The sequence below is a fragment of the Ranitomeya imitator genome, chromosome 7 (assembly GCF_032444005.1).
Source record: "Ranitomeya imitator isolate aRanImi1 chromosome 7, aRanImi1.pri, whole genome shotgun sequence".
Lineage (NCBI taxonomy): Eukaryota > Metazoa > Chordata > Amphibia > Anura > Dendrobatidae > Ranitomeya > Ranitomeya imitator.
In genome coordinates, this window is record NC_091288.1 from 63815212 (window position 1) to 63838840 (window position 23629).

Sequence of the window (23629 nt, forward strand, 5' to 3'; positions counted from 1 at the left end):
ATGAAACTGGGAGAGTTTTTTTATTTGGAGCAGATTTTTCATTTCTATCGATTTTTGTTGCTTTCCAGTGACTTGTCAAAAGTGCACCATGACTTTACGGACATACTGTATTTGTAGGATGTGTTTTCTTTGTGTGTTTATCAAAGCTGCGTAGAAATATCTTCATTACTCAGTAAATTAGTTGCGGAGATTGGACTGTGTGGAAATTGTTTCTTTTCTCGCTAGTGACTTCACACTACACTGTATCTTGAAGAACACTTTCGGTGCATGATATACAACTTGGTGTAGTCAGCAGGATACAGTGATCGTTGTGGACCGGAAAACTGCAGGAAACAGTTCCTCAAAGCTGGCTCAGGGCCCCTTTCAAGGTTTCCCAGTCCTGCAGGGTCAGCTTGACCCAGCGCAGCCTAGCCAACTAGACCAGATAGGAGATCAGCCTGGATTTATGCCAAAGATGTCCAGCCAAGGAAGACTCCAACAGTGGAGTGGAATGGCCGGGTGATCATGGATCTGATGGGGGTGGACTGCCAGACCTTGACTCCAGGACAACAAGAGCTTCTCGAAGAAACTTTCTGGAAATTTAAGGAGGCCTTCTCAAGACATGATAAAGACATTGGGTGTGCTACCGCTATTAAACATGAAATCCCTACCAGCGATGCTGCACCAATCCAAGAGAGGTATAGGCAAATCCCACTGAAGATGTACCAAGAGGTGAAAGATATGGTGTCCAACATGTTGGAAAATCAGGTTATTTAAGAGAGCTAGAGTCCTTGGGCTACTCCAGTGGTCTTGGTGCAGAAGAAAGATGGGTCCCTCCAGTTCTGTGTGGATTACCAGAAGCTGAATGTCCAGACTTTCCACTATGCCTATCCTCTTCCACAAATTGAAGAGTCTTTATCTGCTCTGACTCATGTGAAATTCTTCTCAATTCTTGACCTGATCAGAGGATACTGGCAGGTACCGGTGGCTGAGAAAGACAAGGTGAATCCCATGGGATTCTACGAGTTCATCAGGATTCCATTCTGCTTGTCCAATGCCCCAGGAACATTCCAACTGTTGATGGAGCTTTGTTTGGTGATCTCAACTTTGAATCGATGTTGATATATTTGGACGATATGATGGTATTTGTGGCCACCTTTAAAGATCACTTGCAGAAGTTGTGACAAGTCCTGAAGCAGTTGCGAGATCACAGGCTCAAGATCCCAGGAAGTATCAACTGTTTTAACACCGGATAAAATACTTGTGACATGTGATCACTCCAGAGGGGGAGCAGCCAGCTACCAGCAAGCTGGACATTGTCCAAAAATAGCCTCGGCCAAATACCCTTTTTTAGGTCTGGCAGGATACTATTGAAGGTTTATACCTAAGTTTGCCCATTTGGCTGGCCCACTAATTGAGCTACTGAGGGGCATGAAAGGGGAGCCCAAAAATTGACCCAACAAGTGGGGACCGCAGCAGCAAGAAGCCTTTGAAGCTTTGAAAAGGGCAATGACCAGTGTCTGATCTTGGCATATGCACGATCCGATGCCCCCTTCTTGCTGTACACAGATGGGAGCTTACATGGACTGGGGGATGTGCTCAGATGTTCAAGATGGATGCAAGAGAGTGATTGCTTATGGCATCCGGTCTTTGAGAGAGTCAGAGCGCAACCCCAACAACTATAGCTCCTTTAAGTTCAAACTTTTGGCATTAGTATGGGCATGACCAAAAAGATTGTGGAGTATCTGACAGGTGCTGAAGTGACTGTAATGATAGACAACCACTAGCCCACCTAGAAAATGTACCAATATTGCAACCATTTCCGATCGGGATGAGAGAAAGGCAATGCTGATGCACTCTCCTGAATTCTGATTGGATCGCCAATTCAGCATGTTGACAAGGAGCTAGAAGGCACTGAAACCCCGAATCTCAGTAGATTACCTGCATTCCAAAACCTGACACATTCAAGTGGGCTGGCTTCAGGGATTCCGGTAGTGTTGGGCAAGACCTTGGCTGAGTGGGGAAAAGTTCAAGAAGATTGTCTGAACCTACGGAGAGTGAAAGAGTGTGTCTGGATCAATGTCTGACCAGGGTCGGAGGAATAGGCCCATCTCACCCCAGAGGGTCAGAAGCTATTGAGACAGTGCGATAAGATGAGTGTTACTCAAGGACTGCTGTGTCGAGCTGTTTACCGTCATTGAGGAACAGTGGACGATTCTGAGAGATGCTATTTATAATACTGCTCTGGAGCATCTTGGATCAGTAGCCAGAAATAATTAAGATTGGTTCGATGAAAATGATGAGGAAATAAAGGCACTCTTAGAAGAGAAACATCAGCAGTACAAGGTGTATCAAAATGACCCCACGTCGTTAGCTAAGAAAGATGCCTTTACCAACATAAAAAGAAAATTACAGACAAGCTACACGAGATGCAGGATAACTGGTTTAGCAAGAAGGCTGATGAAATTCAGGGCTATGCAGATACCCATGACTAGAAACGCTTCTATGATGAGCTCTAAGCTGTATTTGGACCCCAGTCATCAAGCTCTTCATTTCTGCTTAATGCAGATGGAACTAAGCTGCTTTCAGAAAAGAAACAAATTCTGGAATGGTGGGCTGAGCACATTAATAATATTCTTAATCGCTGTCAATATCAATGATGACGCTATTGCTCGCTTGCCCCAGGTAGAAATCAACAAGGACTTTGATGTTCTTCCAAGTGGAGATGAAGTCAGGAAAGAAGTAAAACAACTTTCTTGTTGAAAAACACCCGTAAATGATGCTATACCTGCTGAGGTAAATACAGCTGGTGGCCATACTCTGATGCAAATGGTAACCAAACTATTCCAGTATATGTGGAAAAAGGAACAGGTTCCGCAACTTCTGAAAGATGCCAGCTTAATTCACATATACAAGAGGAAAAGTAATGGCCAATCTTGTGACAACCATCAAGGCATCTGCCTTCTGTCAACTGCAGGAAAGATATTAGCTCATCTCTTGCTCAACTGCCTTTTACATCACCTTGAGCAAGGCCTATTACCTGAAAGCCAGTGTGGTTTCTGTGCTAGACGTGGAACAGTAGATATGATCTTTGCAGCACACAACCTTTATGTAACTTTTGTTTATTTGACCAAGGCTTTCGACACAGTCAGTAGAGATGGCCTGTGGAAGATCATGGCAAAATTCGGCTGCCCAAGCAAGTTCATCTCAATCATCTGGCAGTTTCATGATGGCATGATGGTGAAGGTTCTGAATGATGGAGATGAATCTGAGGCTTTCCCAGTAACAAACGGAGTAAAACAAGGCTGGATGCTTGCTCCAACCCTGTTCAGTATGCTATTCTCTGCCATGCTAAGTGACGCCTTTAACAACTGTGACATGGTAATTCTGGAACAAACTGGGCTCTGCAGCGTTTACACTCTCCTGCTGAAAGTCCAAGCCAGGTGGGCAGGATATGTGGTCAGAATGCCTGACAGCCAACTACCGAAAAAACTGCTGTACGAAGAACTGTGCCAAGGAAAGCAAGCAGTTGGGGGGCAGAAAAAGCGCTATAAAAACCGCCTTAAAGTGTCTCTCAAAAACCAGGAAGTCAACACCAATGAATGGGAAGAGCTTGCCCTGGATAGTCCAGGTTGGCAGGGCATTATCACCTCAGGAGCAAGCGCAGCTGAAGATAGGAAAATCGTTAACACAAAAAGAAAGCCTGCTGTCCACAGACACAAGTAGAATCTGGTGTACTGACTACATCTGCTTCCTTATGTCAAGTATGTGGGCGAACCTTCAGGGCCCGGATTGGACTCATCAGCAACCTCCGGACCCATAACTACTAATTCTTTTCTAACCCTGAAGTCATCATCATCTTTGACTACGAAGGACGAACATCATCACAATCACTTACCATCGTAATTGCAGTACCGACAGCAGATAGTCATTCCAATGTCACTGGAGCCTGCAGCTGCCCGGGATGCCCATGAGAGAGACACCCATTTTGGAAGCCACAAGACATGTACAAATGGCTCAAGCCCGAACAACGGGCTCCAGTTCAGACCATTCAAACGTCTGCACCCTTAGAGATCCTGATGATTGACTATGTACAGATTGGGTACTCTGACATGGGACACTCGTACTGTCTGGTCATGACAGACCATATCACAAAATACGTGGTGGCCATATCCACCAGTGATCAGACAGCAAAGTCAGCCCCTGAGGCAGTCTGCAAATACTTTATGCAAGTGTTCAGGTGTCCACAGAGAATTCATTCAGACCAGGGAGAATGCTTCCAGGGCACCCTGATGACTGAGCTGTATCAGCTTTATGATGTAATTCGTTCCCTCATGACCCCATACCACCCCCAAAGGATCGGGGCATTCAAATGGTTTAACTGCACTCTTCTCCACATGCTGAGAACTTTGGAGGACAGTGAAAAGGCTCGCTGGCCAGAATATCTACCCAAGTTTATGCGGGCCTATAACAACAGGGTACACAGCACTACTGGCTACTCCCCGCATATGCTCATGTTCGGGAGGGCAGGCTGGGAAATCAAAGATCTCCAAATGCCTGATCCAGTGAGCCCACCACTGAGAAATGAAACCATGTCGGCCCAAGAGCATGGCTGGCCACTGAGGGCTGTGCACAAGGTTGTGGGTTAGTGTCTGAGACAAGTGCTACACCCCAGTTCAAGGCCCGTGCAGAAAGACGAGTATGTTCGGGTGATTGGATGATTCTTAAGGCCAAGAGGCCATTTGGAAAGTTGGATGTGCGGTGGGAAGCAATCCCATATGTGGTAAAAAAAATGGGTAGTCACGAACATCCCTGTCTTTGAGGTAAAGCTGGTAGGAACTGGGGGTCCCTCTCAGAACCTTCACCATAACATGCTGAAACGCTGTACCTTCAAGGAGCCTCTTCCCAAAAGGGAGGCACCTACACCTACCTAGAGTAGCAAAACCTCCAGTGGTTGACAGAAGGTGGGTGGGTCCAGTTCCGGTACCAGCAGAGCATTCGGATGTTGCTGGGCTCTCTCCAGAAGAGGAAGTTGTGCACATGGCAACTCCTTCTCCAAAGGATGAACTGACCATGTCTGATCCTATGACTCTGTGTAGATCAGCCAGATCTAATGCTGGTGTACCTCCACGGGAGTTGGAAGTTTCACCCCCAGCAGTTCGCCCCCAGCATTTCGCCCCCAGCAGTTCGCCCCCAGCAGTTCGCCCCAGGTACACTTCGCCCCCGAACATTTCGCCCCCAGCATTTCGCCCCCAGGATGTTTCGCCCCCGCACATTTCGCCCTCAGCAGTTCGCCCCCAGATGTTTCGCCCCCGGATGTTTTGCCCCCGTATGTTTCGCCCCCAGCAGTTCGCCCCCAGATGTTTCGCCCCCGGATGTTTCGCCCCCAGCAGTTCGCCCCCGGATGTTTCGCCCCCAGCAGTTCGCCCCCGGATGTTTCGCCCCCAGCAGTTCGCCCCCGGATGTTTCGCCCCCAGCAGTTCGCCCCCGGATGTTTCGCACCAGCAGTTCGCCCCCGGATGTTTCACCCCCGGATATTTCGCACCCAGCAGTTCGCCCCTGGATGTTTCGCCCCCAGTAGTTCGCCCCTGGATGTTTCAACTCCAGATGCTTCGTCCCCAAGCAGTTCGCCCCCGGATGTTTCCCCCCAGCAGTTCGCCCCCCGGATGTTTTGCCTCCAGCAGTTCGCCCCCAGATGTTTCGCCCCCAGCAGTTCGCCCCCGGATGTTTCGCCCCCAGCAGTTCGCCCCCGGATGTTTCGCACCAGCAGTTCGCCCCCGGATGTTTCACCCCCGGATATTTCGCACCCAGCAGTTCGCCCCTGGATGTTTCGCCCCCAGTAGTTCGCCCCTGGATGTTTCAACTCCAGATGCTTCGTCCCCAAGCAGTTCGCCCCCGGATGTTTCCCCCCAGCAGTTCGCCCCCCGGATGTTTTGCCTCCAGCAGTTCACCCCCAGATGTTTCGCCCCCAGCAGTTCGCCCCCGGATGTTTCGCCCCCAGCAGTTCGCCCCTGGATGTTTTGCACCAGCAGTTCGCCCCCGGATGTTTCACCCCCGGATATTTCGCACCCAGCAGTTCGCCCCTGGATGTTTCGCCCCCAGTAGTTCGCCCCTGGATGTTTCAACTCCAGATGCTTCGTCCCCAAGCAGTTCGCCCCCGGATGTTTCCCCCCAGCAGTTCGCCCCCCGGATGTTTTGCCTCCAGCAGTTCACCCCCAGATGTTTCGCCCCCAGCAGTTCGCCCCCGGATGTTTCGCCCCCAGCAGTTCGCCCCTGGATGTTTTGCACCAGCAGTTCGCCCCCGGATGTTTCACCCCCGGATATTTCGCACCCAGCAGTTCGTCCCTGGATGTTTCGCCCCCAGTAGTTCGCCCCTGGATGTTTCAACTCCAGATGCTTCGTCCCCAAGCAGTTCGCCCCAGATGTTTCCCCCCAGCAGTTCGCCCCCCGGATGTTTTGCCTCCAGCAGTTCGCCCCCAGATGTTTCGCCCCCAGCAGTTCGCCCACGGATGTTTCACCCCCAGATGTTTTGCCCCCAGCAGTTCATCCCTGGATGTTTTGCCTCTAGCAATTTGCTCCTGGATCTTTCGCATCCGGGAAAGAACTGCCTGAACTGAACATTGGCAGGTTTGCTTATCACTAATAATACACCATATGAGTCTAAGATATATAATTCTGATCAAATTAGTTTTTTTATTTTAAAACTTTGTTTTCTAGATGAGTCATTTTACAAACAGACAGGAAAATAGTAGGATTTCATTGGTTACTAAGGAGGTCGTGCCCCCTTGGTAGCAGAACGGATCCTGGCTCCCTATGATACATTCAGGGCTGCTTGTTCACAGCCCTATGCAAAGCTCCCTTTCACCCTCCGCTCATTTGCTCTTTCCTCTTGCCTGTTTAAAGCCATTACAGGATGGAACACACAGGGGGGCTTTGCAGAGGGCAGTAAACCAGCAGCCCTTTATACATCATAGGGAATATATTGTTAGTTGCATGCTCCTGTGCAGCCACACCCTCTAGAATCCATCCACAAGTACTGCTACTAAGGAGAAACAACCTCCTTAGCAACCACTGAAATCCTGCAGCACATGGAGCTTTAACTTGGATGAGACTTTTCACACAGAATTGAAGCTGCTGGAAGGTCTCCTTTGGAAATGAATATCATGGGCACAGGTACTATAACATAACATATTTTTTGTAGAGTTATGCTTTAACTGTATGTATAAAAACTGTTTAAACACGAAACATAAAAAGGTATAGAGGGGAAGGATTAGAGAAAAAGAGAAAATACAAATTACAGGTTATAATGCTTGAATTATTTTACAGCTAAGAACACTGCTCTCAAAACATACAATATGTGACCATGAACTAAAATTCAAAGCTGTAGGCAATGCCTCTCAGATAATCCATCAAGCTTCTATTACTGAAATCTTGCACGATACGTTTAACCCTTGCTGAAATTGCTGCATACTTTTTGTTTCTTGCAGCAATGGGATTTCCTGCTATTATCTGAATAATTTCAAAACTATGGAGCTCTTGCTGATGTTTCAGACAGTTAATGAACCGGTATATATTTTGGAAAAGAGTACCACATGTTTCTCGAAAGCTACGGTGCCATCCTTCGACATCATTATTTGTTCGCTGTTGATCATTCAATGTTCGCTCATACACATTCCAGAATTGAATTGGAAACAAAGGTGCTTGACGTCCTCTGCGATTCATTCGACCGATATAGCTGTCTTCAAAATAGTTAGCAATAGGTATTGCTTCTTGTGGAAAGTCAGGATCTTCCACCAACTCTTCAAATGATTGCACAACATTCTGTGGTGGTAGAAAGGCCAGGGCAGGTATCATGCGTATCCAACGGGCAAATTCATGGTCACCTTGGTATTGCATCTTGAGTCCTTCATTTTGAACTTTACGCCAAACCGACTGTGATAAGTGGAAAAAGCAACCAGTCTTCACAAGGTTGGGGAACTCACTTTCAAATGCCTGTATTGCAGCTAGTTCAAAATCCAACATCAGGTTGTCTGGCTGCAGTTCAGGCTGCAAGTTCTTCAGCTCTTGCAGCAACCTCTGGTATGTAGAACGCCTCTTGTCTGTCAGCAAGGTGTACACTAGCGGAACAACAAGGCCGCTGTGGACTCCATGGATTGTGTAAAGTTGCTTAAACAAGGCTGGTGTAGTGAAAAACATGCCATCAGCAAACCACTCTTTACTTTGTGCCAGTAGATGGAGATTGTCTCTTGTTCCAAATATCAACATACGGCTGTGTCCATTTCCTAATTTAAAATGAAAGTATTAGTAAAGGAAATAACAGAAAAAGTGTAACAAGCAGCAGACAGAGAATTTTGGGATAAATTCACAAAAAAAATATCCTAATCAGAAGCCTCTGTTCATATCTCACATTAAAAACTCACATTTTGCTCCAGATTTTCGGATTTCATAATAAAAAAACTGAAGCAAAATCTAGTGTGAAGGGGCCAACCAATAGTTTTTTACAACATATATTGTCCCAGTGGAAAATGATATATTTTTGTTTAAAATTAAAATTACTTCCAAACTTGAAATAGGTCACATTTTTAGGGTACCTTTAGACCCTTCAACTAGACGGCCGTTCAGCACGGCCGATCGCCGCCATGCTGAACAGCTGTCTAGTTGACAGCCGCATCCAGACGCGGCGTGCGGCTAGACGTCTGAATGAACGACTGGGAGGGCCGCCTGCCTGAATGAGGTGTTCCATTCAAGCGGATGGGCGCGCTAGTCGTCGGGTGGGCAGGGCGGACGTTCGTGACTATGCTGTCTCATTGAGAGGATTGTGCAGGATGCAAAAAACGCCAGTAAAATCACCAGTGTGCTTTTGGCCTAAGGCATAACTGAATGGTTCATTAGGCTGGGGTCATATGCAGCATTAATGTGTAAATCTCATCCACATGCTGATGAAAAAATTTTGTTTACAAAAATAACATGCAGTGCAGCATGTCAATGTATGCTGCCATTATACAAAGAAAATTCCAGCCAGTTAGATAAGAGGCTGAAATCCTACACTAAAACCTGCACCTAAATCCATAGAGTTAAGTGAAGATTTTGATACAGAATTAGGGTACCACAATACTGGCCACAATTGCAGGCACAAATAGATTCCTGTGGGATCTGCAGTTGCTACCGCAATTACAGCCGCTGCGGAGATGCCGCTCCGCAATCCCCTTCCATCAGTGGGCACGAGGCCTCAGGCTTTATCCAGACAAGCTGGATTTACAGGCGTATTCCGTGCTGTGTTTCCTGAAAGAAACCCGCCCTTTCATGTCTATGGTGCGGGTTACGGGCAGATTCCAGCTGGGGCCAGAAAACGCCCCACCGGCGGATCCCGTGCTTAACTTGCCCATTCAAGGGAATGGGCAAGAGGGAAACCTCCTGAAAAATGCCTGCAAACCACTGGAAAAACGCTCGGTTTAGGCAATAGCAAGGCATGGCCACGCCCATAGCAGAGCTTGGCCACGTCCCCTATTTGCAGAAGCGTTTTGCCAAAGCGCTTAAAAAGTGCTTGCAAGCAGCAGGCAAAATGCCTCTGCAAATCATGGCGTATCTCTCACCTGAGCTCCGGAGTTCAGCCCGACCTGTCCACGGATCTGCAGGACTGAACTACGAGAGCCGAGGAATCAGCCGGCGATGGCAGTTCAGCCCGTGCATGCCCCAGACAGGCGAGGCTGAACTCCGGGGCAGCATCCAGGACAGGTATGGCCAGTACAATGCTGCATATTTGGAATTAGTGCTGGCCGATCCGATCACTGAAGATCGTAATTTATTATGATTAACAGGCTGATCGTTATTTTAAATTATGATCCGATTTGTAGCCAGATCATGATGATGATCAGAATTAGAAATCGGAGTCCTCCGTAATCTGAAAACACTGTCCGGACATACATGCCCGATCAGTGTGCGTATATATATATATATATATATATATATATATATATATATATATATATATATATATATTTATATAGCTCTGGAGAATTAATCTTTTGGTATGATCAGCCCGATCTGATCCTATCTTTCCAGTGATCGGCCAACACTAGTTAGAATCAGTAGGCCTCACTACATTATATTACCCTCAAAGTTTCCCTTGAAGGCAAAAATCACATAGTATTTTATATCAGCACCTTACAGTCTAGCATTTTTCACATTTGTGCAAAATAAACTTTGCAATAATTATGCATAATGGAATTGTTTTAATACAATGTTAAATGGTTAAGTAGCTTACCAGAGTCATGCAGGAGGAACTGCTGCTGGACACCATCAATACTGATCTCCTGGAACTCCAGGGGGATAACAAGTTGATCAAGGGTTTGAGGTAACCTTGGGATATTGCCAAGTTGCCTTGCTAATCGTATTGTCCTCTTCAGTGATGATTTCCTTGGGAGAAGTGCTGCAACATTAGAATGGGCTGCTGAAACAACGTCTGTGAGAATCTGTTGTGGTGTCTCCTGTGTTGTCCTTGCCCTGGTGACTGCCTCATTAACAAGTCGGATTGCTTCAGGTCTTGCAGCTTGTGCTGCGTGACTGTGAAGATTGACTACTTTCACAACTTCGCCAGATTCTTCATTGGTCCAAACACGTCCCTTGCAAGTCGACCGTTTTTCACATACCCAGATGGAATGGACATCATCAGCGGTTCGTTTGGAAAATAAGTAAATGTGATTCTCATGGACCAACTTCCTCCTTCCACGTTTGGACAGAACTGAATTCATAGTTGTAGAAAGTGAATTGCTGTGGAAGCTGACTGATTTTTTGTGGCAGTACACTTCTCTCTTTGTGGAGATTTCAGACACTGCTATATTCTGATGTACAGGTGGAATAAAAGCTAGTCTAATGTAACTTGCAGGACATGTGACCTGCTACTTGTTACATCTGCAACAAAACTTGCAACAAAGCAGGTCAGTGCTGGGTCAGGTAAAAGTTCAAAATTGTTTAGATTTTAGGCCTCTTGCACACTGTAATTTTAGAGTGGTTTCACACTTGTGTTTGTGGCCGCCAGAGGTCAATCCGCTCTGGATCTGACATCCAGCTGACCCCAGGGCAATGCTGGCGGAATGCTGGCATTCCGCTCGCATTGCCCATAGAAGTGAACGGCTCGGTTCCGCGATCTGCAGCCGCCCGTTCGCTTTCATAATGCCGCATTCCGCTATCAGTGTCAGAATAAAAAGAAGAGCTTTTTCTTCTTTTCGTTCCACTGCAGGTTAGCGGAATGCAGCATCACAGAAGCGAACGGGCAGCCTGTAGTGCATATGTAGCGGAAGTGTAAAAGCACCCTTATGCTGCCACTGTTTTACAACTCCAAAGCACGTGCTTTACTGGCATTTTTCAGAGCGCTTTTGTGAGCGCTCTCGGTAATGACCCATAAGATACAGGCTATTGATGAATGCTAAGTGCTCAAAAATAGCTCCTGTAATAAAATAAAAAGAGGTGGCCGAAACAACACCTCGCTTTTCCAGCCATTGACATTCCTAATAGGAATATACTCACCCTCGGACGCGCCCTGCTTCTTTCCGGCAGCCTTCCTTCCTTCGAATCAGCCCTTCCAGGACCTTCGGTGACGTCGCGGCTTGTGATTGGTCGCGCGAGCGGTCACATGGGCGGCCTCGCGACCAACGACAAGCCGCGACGTCACCACGACGTCACCACGACGTCACCGCCAGGTCCTGGAAGCGCTGATTCGAAAGAAGGAAGGTTCCGGTTAGTACCAGGGCGCGTCAGAGGGTAAGTATTGCGATATTTTTTATTTTAATTCTTTATTTTACATTAAATATGGATTCTGATACCGATTTCCGATATTGCAAACATATCGGGAATCGGGATCGGAATTCCGATACCACATTCAGAAGATCGCCGACTTCATGGCGGACCCCACACAGGGGTCGGGTCGGGTTTCATGAAACCCGACTTTGCCAAAAGTCGGCGACTTCTGAAAGTGGCCGACCTGTTTCGCTCAACCCTAGTCATGGCAAAACGCCCACGAGCATTGCCACGACCAATCAGCGACGGTCACAGGCTGCCAGAAAAATGGCCGCTGCTTCACTGCCCTGCACTCACCGCTGACCGCTCACACAGGGTTAATGCCAGCGTTAATGGATCGCGGTGTACCGCACTCCGTTAATGCTGCTATTAACCCTGTGTAACCAACTTTTCACTATTGATCGCAGCATCAATAGTGAAAAGATGTAATGTTAAAAATAAAAAAAAATTTAAAAAAGTTATTCTCACCCCCTCCGATGTCGCGCTGTCCTCCGCGCCTCTCTCCAGTGCACGCTGTGCCTTCCGGTCCGAACGATGCTATGCGTCCAGGACCTGCGATGATGTCACGGTCATGTGACCGCAACATCATCGCAGGTCCTATGCTCAGACCGGAAGCCACTGCCAGCACTGCAGAGAGGCGCGAGGACTTCAGGGCCCGTGGCTGAGGTGAGTATATCTTTATTATTTTTTTTTTTTAACACGAATATAGTGCCCACATTCCTAGACTACGTGGGCAGTGCAATATACTACGTGACAAGTGCAATATACTATGTCGGCTGGCCAATATACTACATGTGTTGTGCAATTTACTACGTGGACTGTGCAATTTACATGCGCTGTCCAAAATACTACTTCGGCTGTCCAATATACTACATGGCCTGTGCAATGTACTACGTGGACTGTCCAATATACTACATAACCTGTGCAATATACCACGTGGCTGCACCTTCTAGAATACCCAATACGTTAGAATCGGGCCACCATCTAGTATATTCAAAATTGGCAATCTTCTTAGCGATTTTCCAGTGCTTAGCACTCGGGAAAGTGGCTACTGTGAAAGAGGTCTTAGGGCTAAAACACAAGGCCAAAATTCCCTGCCTAATTTGGGGCCAAAACATCTGGGGGGCAAAAAGCTGGGGATGAAACATCCGGGGGCAAACTGCTGGGCGCGAAACATCCAGGTGCGAAACATCCAGGGGCAAAACATCCGGGGGTGAACTGCTGGGGGCGAAACATCCGGGGGCGAACTGCTGGGGGCGAAACATCCGGGGGCGAAACATCCGGGGGCGAACTGCTGGGGGCGAAACATCCGGGGGCGAACTGCTGGGGGCGAAACATCCGGGGGCGAAACATCCAGGGGCGAACTGCTGGGGGCGAAATGTGCGGGGGCGAACTGCTGGGGCGAAACATCCGGGGGCGAAACATCCGGGGGCGAACTGCTGGGGGCGAAATGTGCGGGGGCGAACTGCTGGGGGCGAAACATCCGGGGGCGAAACATCCGGGGGCGAAACATCTGGGGGCGAACTGCTGGGGGCGAAATGTGCGGGGACGAAATGTGCGGGGGCAAAACATCCTGGGGGCGAAATGCTGGGGGCGAAATGTTCGGGGGCGAAGTGTACCTTGGGGGCGAACTGCTGGGGGCGAACTGCTGGGGGCGAAATGCTGGGGGCGAACTGCTGGGGGCGAAACTGCCTAAAACCGTACCTCCACAGTGCTATGCGCAAGACAAATTTGTATGGGGAGGGTTGCTGAGGATGTCAACCTCTAGTGGGGTGGCATGTGAGATATGTGCCGGCTCACTAGAGCCTTATAATTGAGTATACCTGTACTCACACCAGAATAATCTCTGTACTTGCTGTAAATGGATTTGTTTCTTTATAAGTAATATTGTTAACTTGTCTCAAGATGTCACCGTTGTTTATGCATGATTGAAAAACTGTGATATGATTATAAGATGTCAGAGGAGGGATTATAATGTGATTAATGTGAGACATAGGAAGATGAAGTGCGGCCATCTTAAGCAGAGTCTGCAGCAATGAGTAGTGGGAGAGGATGTGCTGGAGAAGGATCTGATAACATCCTCTCGTGAAAGCACCCCACTGACTTAAAAGCAGCAGCAGATTAGAGCCGAACTTGTCCATGATCAGAACCTGTCCGGATGTGAGGAAATTCCTACCAGGAAAGCTGCTAAGTAACAGAAGAGGCGGGGATCTGAAGTGAGAGGTGCTACACTCTGTTGAAGAGTTAAACTACAAGCACCCTCGGTATTGCTCACCTGTTGGAGGTGCTCCACATCCGCCTGCGTGCACTGATTGTTTTGTTCGGAGCAGATACCCAAAATTAAAGACCAAGAAAGGAGAATAAATTGATACACTTCCTAAATTAAGATAGCCCATAAAAAGGGGAAGTACAAGACCAAAAGTAAAACTAAGCAAAGTTTATTCATAATTAATTAAAATCAATAATCCTCAATATAAATAGGGAGATCGAACAAGGCAGGGTGAACTCCAAACAACCCACAAAGAGTAATAGTAACAACCACAAAAAATTATGTAAAACCAGAACACATGAGCTGCGCGCACAGTGCACAAGCCCGTAGAGACATGTTCACACCACCAAAAGACTTAAAAACACAAAAAAGCACAGTAAAACCAAAAAACACGCTGTCGCAAAAAAATCACAGTGAACAGCAAGCGCTAGTAAAAAGATGGACAAAACAGGGTATTTGGTTGATACGTTTTTTGCAAAAAATGTATATTAAACCGCTCTACGTCAAGGTATACCCGTATCAGAGCAGTCCTAACTAATGTATGTAATCCCTATCTGATGTATTTAAAACCTGGTCATATGTACAATACCTGTATGAGCAGGATTCAGAAAAGGAATGTCCATGTGAACACGCTGGACAGAACAGCTCCTGTGCGCACAGCTCAAAAAAAGAGGGGTGGAGGCCTCCCCAGTCTTGTGGACACAAGAAAACAATTATGTAAAACCAGAACACATGAGCAGCGCGCACAGTGAACAAGCCCGTAGAGACATGTTCACACCACCAAGAGACTTGAAAACACAAAAAAGCACAGTAAAACCAAAAATGCTCTGTTGCAAAAAAGGTTTTAAATACATCATATAGGGATTACATACATTAGTTAGGACTGCTCTGATATGGGTATACCTTGACGTTTGGTAGAGCGGCTTAATATACATTTTTTGCAAAAAACATATCAACCAAATACCCTGTTTTTTCCATCTTTTTATTAGCACTAGCTGTTCACTGTGATTTTTTTGCAACAGAGTGCTTTTGGTTTTACTGTGCTTTTTTGTGTTTTCATACCACAAAAAAATTGTAGGGACCAGTAAATCTCAAATGAATACAAATGTCCAGTGGTGTAGATGTATATAGGTATAACAGCAGGCTATGGGATATTAGGATAATTCAACTTCCAAAAGTGACAGTGTGCAAACTAAAGTGCAAGTGCATAACGAGTAAAAATGTCCAAATATCAAGATCTGAGGAGAAATATCCCATAAAAACTGAGCGTGATCAGTGCCATATTGCAAGGGCCAAATGCTAAATAAGTGGCAACACCACGTTGTTTTTACCCGCAGTATGAAGATTGTAGGGAGAGAGAGACTCCGATGCGCGTTTCGCTTGTCGCTTCTTCCTGGGGGATGGTAGCAGACCCGGCGGTGGTCAACTTTCGTAGCAAGTGAGCATTTCCGATACATACAGGTGATCAGATCATCTCCTGTATGTAACAGAGGCGATCAATATATTGCAGCTTCGAGACAATTGAAGCATGCAAAAAGTAAAAAAAAAAATGTTTTTAAAAATACTAAAATATAAAAAAATATATAAAAGTTCAAATCACCCCCCTTTCAACCCATTCAAAATAAAATGAAGAAAAAAAAAAATCAGACATACACATATTTGGTATTGTCAAATTCAGAATCGCCTGATCTATCAATATAAAAAAAGAATTAACCAGATCGGTAAACGACTTAACGAGAAACAAATTCAAAACGCCAGAATTACATTTTTTGGTCAACGCTACATTGCAATAAAATGTAATAACAGGTGATCAAAAGATCATATCTACACCAACATAGCATCAATAAAAAAGTCAGCTCTGCACACAAAAAATAGGCCCTCACCCAACTCCAAATCATGTAAAATGGAGACACTACAGGTTTCGGAAAATGGCGCCATTTTTTTTTACTATAGTTTTGATTTTTTTTTCACTACTTAAATAAAAAAGAACCTTGACATGGTGTCTATGAACTTGTAATGACCTGGAAAATCATACTGGCAAGTCAGTTTTAGCATTTAGTAAACATGGTAAAAAAATAGTGTGGAATTGCACTTTTTTTTGCAATTTCATAGCACTTGGTATTTTTTTCCCGTTTTCCAGTACACGATATGTTAAAACCAATTGTGTTGTTCAAAAATACAACTTGTACTGCAAAAAACAAGCCCTCACATGGCCATTTTGACTGGAAAATAAAAAAGTTATACTCTGGGAATAAAAGGAGCAAAAAATGAAAACTCAAAAATGAAAATACCTCCGGTCGTTTAGGGGTTCGCACTGCGCTGTATGCTAAATCCTCGACATCTGCACACTAGGCCGGGACTCCTGCCAAGCTTCTTCACGCTAAATCAGGAGTTCTGACCGAGACATCTCTGTGCATGCATGTAGTAAGGTTGCAGGAACATTATGATATTACTGTACAATGTGTGCCACAACCTTATGACTCATGTTCCAGGCCAGGACTTTCAAACACGACTAGATTCAAAATGTCAATGTGCATATACTTGAACATCCTGAACTTTGTCCCAACCCAGCGTGTGATGGCAGTAAAGACAGGTGCCAAGGACTGTATGGTAGACAGTGAGCAGCATAGGTGAGCTATGAGTTGAGTATTAGTTGTATTTTAACCTACATCTTCTATTAGTTATGCCATAGGGGCTCTCCAGAAACACGAGCATAATATGAGACATTCAATTTCAGGAGAATAATTTTGTTTCCAATTTAATTTCCCAGTAAAATCTGCACAATCTGGCGAATTTACATGTTGACATATCGGCCTTTTTCTACAACTTACATGATCGTTATCACTAGAATCTTTTCTGTTTTTTTCCATTTGGGAATCAGTCTATGTTCACATCACATCACTGAAAAAGAAAAATTGTAGCCATATTTGCAATACCATGTCCAGAGACAAATACACAAACAGAATGCAGCAGGTCCTCATGATAAAGTCAGCACAGGTGCAAAATACTAATAAAACAAACACAGGCTACTTTCACACATCAGGTTTTTACCGTCAGGCACAATCCGGTGAATTTTGAAAAAAACGTATCCGGCAAAAGTTGCCACCGGATCCGTTTTTTTCTCATAGACTTGTATTAGCGCCGGATTGCAACGGAAGTCCACACGTTTCATTTGTTTTTTGCCAGATCTGTCGAAAATTAGTTTTCCGGCGGCCGGAGAAAACATACAGAGGAACGTTTTTTCTGCCCGGCGAAAAAACGCACAGTGATGGTTCCAGCGAGAAACGGATGAAACGTGAGGTGAAATGATGAATCCGGCAACCGATTCCGGTTTTTCATGCATTTTTCCATTCAAATCATGCATTTCCCATCTCTCTCTCTTTCAAACAGGAAGTCCAAACTCTATCCCCGGATTTTTGTTGTTTTTTTTAAGCAGATCCAGCAAAAAAATGGATCCGTCTCATCAGTTTTTCACAATTTTTGCCTCATCCGTGTTTTTCAGAATTGGCCAGATTGTGCCTGACGGCAAAAAACTGATGTGCGAAAGTCGCCTTACTTTTTGATTTTGATGTGGATCCGCAGCGTTTTTGAAAGCACGGAATTGCATCAAATCCACAGTGTGGTACACAAGCAGTGTTAGCCAATGTGAAATTGACATTTGGTGTGCACATGCTGTGGAATAAAATGCGCAGAATCGCAGCTTTTTTTTGCAGCTTGTCAATTCTTTTTGTGGATCTGTTTCTGCACCCATTGACTTCCATTGTGTCAGGCCAATCCGCAGCAAAACCGCAGGCTTAAAAAAGATTGGCAGATGTGCTTGTGAGAAACTCTGCAGATCGGGAGGGGGAAGAGTGTGTGGGTGGAGTGTGGGAGGATACTGTGTGTGGGTGGAGAATGTGTGTGCGGAGAGGGAGTGCGAGGCTGTGCGGGTGTTTGTGTGTATCTGTGTGTGTATGCGGGGCTTTATGTGTGTGCGCATGTGGGTCTGTGTGTAGGCAGGCATCGTCCGATGGGACTACTAGTCCCATCTGGCTATGCCTGCTACAGTGACAGGAAGCCGGATGATGGGACAGTAATAGTCCCATTATCTGGCTTCTGTGTTCGTGTAAAAAAAAACAAATACACATACAGTATATACATATACACATACAGTACATACAGTACATACTCACCATACAGCTAATCCGAAAGCCCTCAATCACCTGTAAAAAAAAAAAATTAAAACTAATAAACCAACAGTATACTCCCTGATCCGATGTAATCCATTTAATAATGAGTGTCCCACGATAATCCCCTTTGGAGAGCTGTCACATTGGCAGATGCGACCGCTCTCCAGGGGCTCTGGGATACAATGACGGAAGATTTCCTTCTCACTGTATCCCTCTGCTGCTGTGAGTACAGTATAGTTCATACTGTCACTTGCGGCACCACTGCGTGGGAAAATTCTCATGCAGCAGTGCTGTAAAGTGAAAGGCCATTGAACACTCAGTGATAACACTGCAGGAGCCACTGTCTCCTGTCAGTGTGTCACTGGAGGCCTATAGAGCTGTCACATCTCCTGATGTGACAGCTCTATAGGGGAGTTTGTTGTGGGACACTCATTATTAAATGGACTGTGACAAACTAGGGAGTATTTCTGTTGGTTTATAATTTTTTTCTTTTTTTCCAGGAGATCAAGGGCGTCACATGGATTGGCAGAAAAATAAAGATGGCCAAACTGTGTGGTATTTTATTTCATTAAATGCTTTATTCTGCATGTGTTACAGATGCGCCATTTCTGGGGCGGTTGAGTGCTGGTGTTTGTAGCCGGGGGGCCTATATCCATGGTCCCTTCCTAGGCTATGAATATCAGCCCGCAGCTGTCTGCATAGCCTTTTCTGGCTATTAATTATAGGGGAATGTCATTTTTTGGGGGGTCCCCCTTTTTTAATAGCCAGTAAAGGCTAAATATACAGCTGCGGGCTGATATTCATAGCCTAGGAAGATCCATGGGTATTAATCCCTTCCCAGGCTATAAACATCAGCCCCTAGTCGCTGGCTTTCCCTATCTGGTGCAGAAAATTGTGCGGGAGACCACGCCATTTTTTTTTATAAATTAAACAGATATTGCATTTAAGGTCGGAGTCACACTTGTGAGAAACTCGCACGAGTCTCTCACATCAAAACCCGGCACTGCCGCCGGAATTTGGGATTGGAGTGTATTTCTATGCAGCTGAATTCTCCGGTCCCGAGTGCCGGTGGCAGTGCCAGGTATTGAGGTACGAGACTCATGCGAGTTTCTCGCAAGTGTGACCCCGGCCTAATGCAGATTTTGTGTGTGTGTGTGTCTTTATTTAACTCTTTATGTACCATTTTATTATGTTTATTACTAAACATCGGGCTTGGTATTATCTATCTATAGATATATCTATCTATAGATCTAAAATCAGAAAAAAACAGGCAGAACTCCAAAAATCAAAATGAAAGACCGTGGCTTTACTGATCCATTAGCAGCAACGTTTCCGAAGATTTCTCTGCCTTTCTCTGCCGAAATGTTGCTGCTAACGGATCAGTAAAGACACGGTTTTTCATTTTGATTTTTGGAGTGCTGCCTGTTTTTTTCTGATTTTTTACTTTGGAGGTTTAGACATCACCTTTAGGCTATATTCACACTTTGCGGTTTTTACCGCGGAACCGCCGCGATTTTGATGCTGCGGGTCCGCAGCAGTTTCCATAGCGTTTACAGTAACATGTAAACCCTATGGAAACCGCAAACCGCTGTGCACATGCTGCGGGAAAAACCGCGCGGGAAAGCAGCGGTTTACAACCCGCAGCATGTCACTTCTTTGTGCAGAATCGCTGCGATTCTGCACCCATAGGAATACATTGAACTGCTTACTTCCCGCATGGGGCTGTGCCCACGTTGCGGGAAGTAAGCGGATAATGTGCGGTTCCTACCCGGGGTGGAGGAGAGGAGACTCTCCTCCAGGCCCTGGGAACCATATTTGGGGTTAAAAAATAAAAAAATCATGTTATACTCACCCTCTGAAGTCTTCAGCGCTGCACGCGGCCGTCCGGTCAGAGTTGCTGTGCGACCAGGACCTGCGGTGACGTCGCGGTCACATGACCGTGACATCACGAAGGGTCCTTCTCGCACAGCATCTTTGGAACTGGACCGCCGGGTGCAGCGTCGAGGAGATCGGGACGTCAGAGGGTGAGTATAACCAATTTTTATTATTTTTAACATTACTATTGATACTGCATATTGCTGCATATGCAGCATCAATAGTATAGGCGGAAACCCGCAGCGGAAAACGCGGAACAAACCGTGATAAATCTGCAGGGAGAACCGCAGTTGTTTTGCCCTGCAGATTTATCAAATCCGCTGCGGGAGAACCCGCAGAAGGACAACGCAAAGTGTGAACATAGCCTTACAGGTTTTATTTTTGGTTTTTTTTTGGTCCCCTGATGTTCCTAAACATTGGAAACCCCCCACAAGTGATGGCATTTTGGAAACTAGACCCCTAAAGGAATGTATTTAGATGTGTGGTGAGCACCTTGAACCCCCATGTGCTTAACGCACAGGAGCATCTCACAAAATTAGAATATCACAAAAAACTTCATTTATTTCAGTTCTTCAATACAAAAAGTGAAACACATATATTAGTCATTACAAACAGATTGTTGTATTTCAAGTATTTATTTCTGTTAATGTTGATTATTATGGGCTACAGCCAATGAAAACCCCAAAACCCAAAAATCATTATCTCAGGTAAATTACAATACTTTATAACACCAACTTGAAATAACGATTTTAAAATCTGAAATTTTGGCCTACTGAAATGTATGTTCACTAAATACAGTCAATACTTGGTCGGAGCTCCTTTTACATCAATTACTATATCAATGCAGCGTGGCATGGAGGCCATCAGTCTGTGTCACTGCTGAGGTGTTATGGAAGCCCAGGTTGCTTTGAAAGCAGCCTTCAGCTCATCTGCATTGTTGGGTCTGGTATCTCTCATCTTCCTCTTAACAATACCCCATAGATTTTCAATGGGGTTAAAGTCAGACAAGTTTGCTGGCCAATCAAGCAGAGTGATACTGTTATTTTTAAACCAGGTATTGGTACTTTTGGCAGTGTGGACAGGTGCCACTGCCAAGTCCTGCTGGAGAATTACATTTCCATCTCTGAAAAGCTTGTCGGCAGAGGGAAGCATGAAGCGCTCTAAAATTTCCTGGTTTACAGCTGCGCCGATTTTAGTCATGATAAAACAAAGTGGACCTACACCAGTAGATGACATGCTTCCCCAAACCATCACTAATATTTTTCAATGCCTTTCCCACTTATTGGTGTAATTTTGGGACAGGTATGAATCAGAGTTTTTAACGCTTTTTTAACAATACAGAAAGACTTTGGTGCTATAATTCTGCAGGTAAAAATGCAACAGCGTTTTATTTTCATGCCTTTTTTTCAGAACAAGCCTACAGAAAAAATTCACCAAAACTGCAGTTTAGCAGAGCCTTCAGACCACAGAGGGCAGAGATTTCATGGAATCACATCCACTTTGCTTTGAAATTTGGACCGTGTTCATATGTAGCATAAATGCTGCATACTTTCTGCTGCTTTTTTTTTTTTTTGCACAAAAATTCTGCTGTTTTTAACTATCCAAGCAAAGTGGATGTGATTTCATGAAAGCTGTGCCTGCTCTTAGAATTCAACAAACAGTATTTTGCACTATTAAAAAGTAATTATTTATCTATATGCTTGTCTATTCACCTATTTTTACAGGTGTTTTTCCTTTCCCTTTCCTTGCCTTTCCCATTCCTTTTCTTCCCCTCCTACCAATTAAATGTTTAATGTTTTTGGATTTGTTTCCACTTTTCTCGTTTCTTTCGTAAATAAGAATCCTATTCTACACCTAGATTCCGACACAGCACAGAACAGACCCCAGACCAAACTTGAACTCCCTTTTGTTCAAGGACAGAGTGTTTCTGTGGAACATTATAGTACGGGGCAGTTTTTCAACTTCGACAGATTTTGTTCACAGCTAATTCACTGATACAGATGATTAATTTTGGAGTATTTTCAATATAATTGAGCACAAACTATTCCTCTGAGTTCATTGAGGTCACATTGTGGCAAAAGAGGGATATTTGGTTGAGAAATAGAAGTAAATGTTTTAAAGATTGTAAACTGCTGTGCTAAACCGCAGGCTACCACATACATTACACTCATATAATTGATCCAGTTTCCAAGCATTTTTCTTCAAAGTCAGCAAAATTTTGTCACAGATCGGTAAATCATTACATTTTCACTAATGCTTTTGTTATTACTTTGGCTAGGATAGTGGTGCTGTATGATGAGCAGGGGGACATGTGTGATGAGGGGAGGGGGTGTGGAAAGGTTAGAAGAGCGGTGCACTCTTTTTTTTCTCCACTTAACTTTATGTGTGTTGATTCCAGCAGCCAATCAGGGCTCAGATACCATCCACAACATCATGACACAAGGGCTTCTGTGATTGGCTGCCGAATTCACATGTTCCTGACTATATAAAAAGCGGACATCCTGTTTTGCTAGCGCCATTTTCTCAATGTCACAAAGCAGAGAAGCCGCTCCTGATAGTGCTGCAAGTGAACTTATCAGCTAGATTGGATCCTGTTTTCTGGGAAATTGATCTTCCAGCATCTAACTAGATTGAGCAAATACTGTGTTGCAGTCTCAGGAGGCCCCATTTGCCAACCCACATCATTTGTGATAAAACTGTATTTTAGTGACAAATCAGAAGGCCAAATTTCCACTTAAAAATCGTTATGCCTAATATATGCCTAATATTGGGGTGCAGCCAGGAGGCCCAATTTCCTAGTCTAAATCATTTATGATAAAACTGTGTTTCAGTGAGAAATCAGAATGCCAGATTTCCACTTAATAATAGTTAGGCCTAATATTGAGTTGCAGCTAGGAGGCCCAATTTGATCATTCATATTGATTGGGATAAACCTGTTTCAGTGAGTAATCAAAAGGCCAAATTTCCACTTAAAAATCATTAGGTCTAATATTGGGATGCAGCTAGGAGGCCCAATTTGCTAATTCAAATTGTTTGTGATAAAACTGTGTTTGAGTGAGAAATCAGAAGACCATATTTCCTCTTAAAAATCATTTGGCATAACAGTGTTATTCAGCCACACTATCTTAGAAAAAAAAATGTGATTGTTCATTTAGTGACAGGTGACTGACATGTGTGGGCCTAGGGTTGTGAAAAAGCAGGTTAAAAGAGGGAGGGTACATAAAATATGAGTGGGGAATAAGCAAGGTCATGGTAAAAGGGGGATTAAACCTGGTATTCGACTTGTTAGTAGGTTAGGTGTTAATATTAATGAAAGCTCCACTGAACTAAAACTGTCTCGTCCTATCAAAAGACTACTGACCACATCTGTTGCAGGATGGGCTACTCCACTTGCTCCTGATGAGACTCAGATACGAGAGGAGCATGTGGACTGCACTGTGGTGTCAGGGCAGGAAGAGGAGGAGGGTGACTTTCAGGGTGAGGAGTGTGAGAACAGAAAGGATGATGAGGTAGTAGATCTCACTTGGTGTGAACCCAGAGG

General features: G+C 45.0%; 1 protein-coding gene across 1 annotated transcript; it reads right to left on the bottom strand.

The window, feature by feature from the left end:
• Nucleotides 1-6647: 6647 nt before the first annotated feature.
• On the bottom strand, nucleotides 6648-10472 carry LOC138645859 (uncharacterized). The gene is made up of 2 exons (XM_069735364.1): nucleotides 10244-10472; nucleotides 6648-8261 (listed from the first exon to the last, which is right to left on the bottom strand). Exon 2 carries the CDS (start codon nucleotides 8242-8244, stop codon nucleotides 7348-7350), a length of 897 nt encoding a protein of 298 aa, XP_069591465.1. The 5' UTR covers nucleotides 8245-8261; nucleotides 10244-10472; the 3' UTR covers nucleotides 6648-7347.
• Between the last annotated feature and the right edge of the window lie 13157 nt (nucleotides 10473-23629).

Excerpts from the sequence above, each read along its gene's own strand:
- LOC138645859 (XM_069735364.1), bottom strand. The coding sequence starts at position 8,244 with ATGTTGATATTTGGAACAAGAGACAATCTCCATCTACTGGCACAAAGT.